This window comes from Magallana gigas, chromosome 8 (genome assembly GCF_963853765.1).
Source record: "Magallana gigas chromosome 8, xbMagGiga1.1, whole genome shotgun sequence".
NCBI lineage: Eukaryota > Metazoa > Mollusca > Bivalvia > Ostreida > Ostreidae > Magallana > Magallana gigas.
In genome coordinates this window covers 11,005,474-11,012,290 of record NC_088860.1, presented here as the reverse complement: position 1 = coordinate 11,012,290, position 6,817 = coordinate 11,005,474, and the positions used below count along the sequence as shown (strand labels likewise).

General features: G+C 33.8%; 1 protein-coding gene across 1 annotated transcript; it reads right to left on the bottom strand.

The window, feature by feature from the left end:
• Positions 1 to 967: 967 nt before the first annotated feature.
• On the bottom strand, positions 968 to 6,336 carry LOC105319863 (solute carrier family 23 member 1). The gene is made up of 11 exons (XM_011417569.4): positions 5,933 to 6,336; positions 5,318 to 5,475; positions 4,956 to 5,068; positions 4,713 to 4,789; positions 4,227 to 4,408; positions 3,531 to 3,651; positions 3,282 to 3,438; positions 2,550 to 2,803; positions 1,970 to 2,246; positions 1,692 to 1,787; positions 968 to 1,243 (listed from the first exon to the last, which is right to left on the bottom strand). The coding sequence occupies exons 1-11, from the start codon at positions 6,287 to 6,289 to the stop codon at positions 1,044 to 1,046; spliced, it is 1,992 nt and encodes a 663-aa protein (XP_011415871.3). The 5' UTR covers positions 6,290 to 6,336; the 3' UTR covers positions 968 to 1,043.
• Between the last annotated feature and the right edge of the window lie 481 nt (positions 6,337 to 6,817).

Below are 6,817 nucleotides of genomic sequence, written 5' to 3'. Positions count from 1 at the left end.
AAATGTCAAGAAAAATGCATCAAGATATGAAATTTTCAATTTACACAAAGCTGTCACTGCATAGTTAACAAAGTAGTGCGAATCGTAATGTGTGCGCAATTAGAAGAATTCACCGAGTGCCTGATACTATACATGCAAATTTCATTCATGGATAGATCGTAATTATTTCAGAAGTATGAACCCTTTAAATTCTGAGATAAAGAGTCAGGGCTATACATACATGTATACGTAATACAACATACAAATATAGTGGTTAAAAGCAGAGGGCTAGAGTCGGTGGAATCTCTGATAATCTTAAGGCTTTCACGTTTTCGTTGGAAACACATGCAAATGGTCCATGTATTGTAGTCCTTTTTTAAAAGGACAGCAACTTTTAATATACATTTTCCTAATTCCTATAGCAGATGTTCTAAAGTTGCATTTGGTTTAATCTACGGGGTATGACAAAGAACATAATTTGATGTTTATATCAGACTCTTTCAGTTCATTTTTATAAGCACAAACAATTTAGACGATGCAAGGGACCGTCATATTGTAAATTTTGAATTTACTGGGTGGGTGTAAATACAAAATTTACAACATGACAGGACCATGGAAACCAGAACAGTTTCAGGATATAGAATATTGAATGTTAATATTAATGGTGACTAGTTTCATCCATGCAATGATATATCAGAAAAAGTTATTTCATTTTAGGTTGATAAAACAAAACAGTAGGTTTTAAAATAAGTAGAATTGTGTTCGAGAACGGGAGAAAAAATATTCAATTATGATTCTACTGGTAAAATACATATTCCGCTGTCCTTTATATATATAAAATATATTACCTCATTGGACGGGGTAAGGGGTTGCATAGGGAACTTCAGTTTTATTCTTATTGATACAAAAATAAATATTCAAAAATTTGATGCAAAAAAATATACATCTCTTGTGTCAATTTGGATGTGCAAATGACAATTTCGTAAAAGAAAGTTTCTGTTTATTTCTTTATAGTTTCATATAATAAATTAAATCGTATTCATTTTGAATGAATTAACATTGACCTAGTTAGCTTTCTTGGTTTGATTTGGGTTGTAAGTGGGTAAAAATGGAATGTATGACGAAATTCGGTATTTCTTCAGGATCCTGGTCAGACATGGGATGTCATACACCTCCCGCCCCTCCTCCAAATTCTCGTCTTGATCCGCCCCTTCTTCATCGTTCCCTCCCTGCCATATCAACATACCACGTTCCTTCAGAGTCCCTATCAAAACGCGATACACAATTTTAATACCAAAATTAACCAATAGAAGTATTGCGTATTATTTCGTTTTAGTTTCCAGTTAATCATATTTTATCAGAAAGGTTAAAACATTATTTCAGGCAATGACATGTAAAGTTTTTAAAATGATATCAATGTTTTATCGACGAGTGTAAAATGTCATAAAAATAATACTTTTGCTACATTTGTACTTCTAGAAGTATATATGCGTTTATCAAGTACTTCATAATAAATTTTACTCAGAAAAACTTGACCATCTTTTACTTTTAGATCAATAATCAAGTTAACAAGTAATGTCTTTTTTTTATATGGTATTCCCCCTAAATTTCCTTCGCACTAAATTAAACATCATGTTCATTATAAATAGGGAAAGAAACTCCTTACAATGCAAGCAAGAGCTTAACATCATAAAAAAAGAATGTTCACAAACCTGGCACAGTATTGTCCAAAATAAGGGCAATAAGAAAACCAGAAAAATTCGGATTTCTTGTCAGCATCTTCAAAAAGTTGTCAGCATGATCACTCCCTAATGGGGGAAAACATCAAAACATTTTCGTATTTTAAACAAAACAGACACAATCAAATTATTATCAACTTCACAATATATCAGTCCTATTATTTATGCAATGGTTTGGCGCTGACCAATTTACAGATTGTATCATAAAAAACAATAGTAACACTAAAATCAAAACAAATATAAGAACATACCTGTCTGGATGACGTCATCGCCATTTAATTTTGACCAGTAAGGAATGATAAGACCCCATAAAATTGATAACCCTATGATTGCAAGGTTTCTGGTAGAGTTCATGTCAATGTACTGCAGGTTTCCAAACACAAGTCCAAGGAATATACCGAAACCAATGACCTGCAGTCCTCCGACCACTGGGTAGGGGATGGTTATGAGGACACTGGTGAATTTACCAAAAACAGCAAGTACCATTAGCATGATACCGAGCATCTGGAAAATGATTCTGCTTGCCACCTAAAAACAAAGGTGAATCCCACGTTCAATCTAATTGGGATTTTTTTCTTTCAAGAGATCCGGATCTTTTTTCTGTATATTTGAGATTTGTATTTTGAGACAAAGCTACAACATAAATGTGCACGATTTCACATTTTCCTCAACAAATGGTTGTAGAGTGGACACCAATGATCCCGTAGCCTTTCAGGATAAGGGTTACCAACGAAAGCAACGCACATGGGTCCCCACGAACAATGATGATTCCACAGTACCCTTGATATTTCATGTAAATATTATCTCCAATGAATAAATAATAAATCGAACCTTTGTTAGACCGATGACTCCAATGTTTCCAGCATATGTCGTTGTCCCGTGAGCTGCGCCCCAGAAACCCGCCATCATGCTCATGAACCCCTCTACTAGAATCCCTCTGTTCATTGCATGGACCGGGGGCGAGGGAACACGCACCACTCTAGCAACGGCGTAATAGTCCGCGATAGAATCCAGTATAGAACCAATGGTGGCTGTCAGAAAGGCCGAGAAAACGCCGACATCAAAGCCAGGGGTCCCGTACATGCCTAGAATACAGTATGTATGGAAGATAAAGGTGGTATGGGACACATGTCGATATTAATGTGGATAAAAGTATATTATTATCATCTAATCAAAATACTTTGACCGGTTTAGAATTTTTTAATGTATAATATTTGGCAAATATGTGAATTTGCCGCTACACTATCTCTTTTTATTATGAAATGTGTTTGAAGATATAAGATAGATGGTTTGGTTAACATATGAATACTAGCAACTTAAACTATTTATCGTTTAAGGGCAAATGTTTGCTTATATCTGTTACATAAGATGCTTATAGTTACATTGTTTGACTTTTTGTTCAATATGCAACATAGATTTTGCTTATAAAGTGCAAGAAACATGTAATCTTATTTTTCACTAACCGAGATTTACTAACAAACCAATTTGTTAAATCATGAGAGAAGAAGATTGGCCGGTTATTAACTTACGAATAAAAATGCAAAGAACATCGATAAATCCTACCAGGGTAAGGAAATATAAACCAGGGTGTTTTGTAGATAACATCATTTCTGGTGTCAGTCCGGGCAAAAAACTCCGGGCTGTTCGGATCGTCACTGAACACGCCCATATTTGTCAAAATAACACACGTTGTCCATCCAACAGTTGCGGCAATTAACATCTAAAGATAAAGGATACTGACGGTTACGTATACCTTACCAAGAAATACTCCAGTTCGAATATTTCAGAATCTAGATTTATACAATACGTAACCGAGAAGACTTGATGCAGTGGAAATCGAATGATGTGAAATTTTTTCTTAGGCGTCCAAAGAGGTATTGGCATATTCCATCGGTCCATGTACAGAGATAAGATGAGAACGATGCCTGCAGTGCTATTGTAAAAAAATATACGTTAAGTCTTTAAAAATCTTAAGTTTCTTTTACACAATAACGGAAAACCATTTTAAAATCAAGGCAAGCAATGCGTTTGAATACAGAAATAAGGAGTCCTTTTTTTATTTTTATGAGGATATCAGGTTGGGATAAAATCTGAAAGGGCTTCCTAGCAAATTTTGACGTTCCGACCGTAATGATCTTATCATAAACGTCAACGAGGGATTTTTTTTCGTTTTTTTTTTTAATTTTAAAGTATGGTATTTGCAGTTAAATTTATTGATATCAATTATTCTAATTATGCAAAATACTAATTATTATTTGCCTTTCTAAGAGCCTACGTTATTTAAAATGACACGTGCATTTTTTTTTAAATGCACACTGTAGTACTACGCGTCATCGAGCAACCAATGATGCTGCTGAACACACCCATTGAAGACTTTGTGCCAAATATTTATTTTATCGAATTACAGAAACAAAATTTTATTTGAAGTTCTATCACAGACAAAGGCACTGGAAAATTTATATCTAATAAGAAGATAACTATTACAGAGAATGCTTTTTAAAACCTTACAAAAGGGAAACACCCCAATGGGTACTGCAGAACTTGTACGTGATGGTATAAACGTTGATTCCGATCAGAAGAATTGTGGGAATGACTGTGATAGGGCCAATGAATCTCAGCAAAAAACCCACGGTTCCTGTTAAACCAACAAACATGTGTAGGAAACCCGCCAGAATTAACGCACCAGACATCTGTTAAAAAGGAAAAGGTGTTTCCGCAAATAGTTCAGTTAATAAAAGTATCTTCAAGTTGTTTTTTACACAAACAAATATTAAATAATATCAATAATGACGTCATTCAAGTATAGCCCAACTTAATGAAAATTAACGCTGGGTTTTGTAATTGTTTGTTCCTATTATCATTGGTCTAGGGACCCATTTATGGCAAAATTTAGGGCAAAAGAAATTAAAAGAATGTTTGTTGCAAATAACCAAATAAGTACTTTTCAATACAAATGCAATGTACATAATGTAAAATACTGTATATAAAATACACCTGCAAAAATCTGGGAATGATGACTTGTTGGAAGTACAGATCCTTTATCACCACCTCACTGACTTCAGAAACGTTACCTTAAATGAAAAGCACTTGCCCTTTGATATATAAACTGTCAAGCTTTTAATGATATTGAAATCATTCTCGCAACACTAAACTGTCAAAGAAAGGTAATTAAAAAAAGAAAAAAGAAAGAAAGAAAGTAAAACGGATAGAACGATAGATAGATAGATAGATAGATACCGAGTGTTTGATTATAATACGTATGGATGTCTGGGCATGCGTATTGTGGCACATCAAGCAGAACCACAAGGGGGAGCACATAGGATGCAATAGGGCCCTGATAGACGGGCAATCTGAATTTTGATATGAAAATATCAATATTAATTTATTATTACATGTAATTAATATTTAATGAATAATTTCAATAAGACATGGAAAATGTATTCATCGTATTGAAACATTGATATATCTAGTTAAAAATGGTTTATTTAATTTCATTAAGTGCTCAAATCTTTATATAAAACTTTGATATTCTCTCAATAAAAAACTATAAATTTACACATTATTAATCGCATAATTTATCAATTGTTCATCAGTCGTACCTGAATCCCACGGTATTCTGCAGAAAGGTGCACATTCCAGACATGAGGAGACTCATTGACATGATAAGTGACTTAAATTCTCCGTGGTTTCTGGCGCACATAACTTCAGAAACCAGCATGGTGGATTTTATACTCGATTTCAGGCATAGAAGGCATTGCTACAATTAGTTTGAGCTCAAAAAACAAACTTACACACTTCTATTAAAAAGGCTGTTATACAGAATAGTTTACCCTGTTGTATACATTTGCAGTCCATGATACATGATGATTTTCATCCAGAATCATAAATTTTAGTGCAGATGTTAGTGACAGATCAGTACGACAGAAATTGATTAGCAATTAACAATTAAGTTTTCGTCTTTTATTGTATTAGAGCCTGGAGTTATTTTGAAAATTATTTCAGGTACAATAAATATTTTATCATAAATCTAACTGATTTAGAAAACAAACAACATTCAACTTAGCAAAACATATAACTTTTGTTTTCAGAACACAAAATTTCAGAATATATAAGAAGGCAGTACATTTTGGCATTGTTGGACATTTTTATAGTCCTTATTTTGAATTATGCATGCAATTTATTGTTTAAAAATCTTCAAAAGTGAAATGTGTTACCTGAAAACAAAAGAAAAGTAAAAGATGAACAGGGGGGTTTTGGCTGACTTTATAAATCAGTCCCTGGCTTTTGACTTTTAAAGTCGGCGCATCCGTTTCTTCGTTTAACATAGGATCTTTTTCTGAATTGTCCAAGGCAAGAATACCGTCCGTGGATGCACTGCCATTTTTTACAGTCTCTTCCTTTACGTTGATGACCGTTGCATTGTTTTCGTATTTGCAGTTGAATCCATCGACATAGGGTGGAGGAGGAGTCGGGGGCTGGGAGTCCGAAGAATTCCTATTACTGTTTGTATCCATATCTTTTTGGTCGACGAGATTCTCAGTGAAACTATTAGATTTGTTACTTGCATCCATTGGTGATATTTGTTCGGTAAAAGTTGATCAACTAAAACCTTGTCATCCAGGTTGACAGTTGTACTTCATTCAAATGAATTCAGAAGTCATGACTTTAAATAAATGTCTTTTTTTCGGCCATAGATATTCGTGACTTTCAATAGTGAGGTAAAATTTATCGTTACATTTTGAAAAGGTCAGCGTTAAAAGGGTGACAATGAAACTATATATGTTTAGTTGTCCACGTACTGAAAAACAAAATACATGTGCAAACGTGAAAAGAATCATGACGCAAGCGTCAAAAATATCAGGCCGCAAAACCTTAAGATCTGTTTGAACACTGATGAGGAATATTTTTTTAAACTTTGAGAAATATTTTTTTTTTGGTTTTTTGTCAATGCTTATTTTTGTTAAATTAGTACAATTTACTACATGTATATATTATTTCCAAATAAAAAATATGGCAAGAACTGATGTGTCTTTCGCACGTCCAGTCTGTTTCAAATCTTTGACCATGTTCTCTAATGCATTTGTCCATTGGTTGAGGTG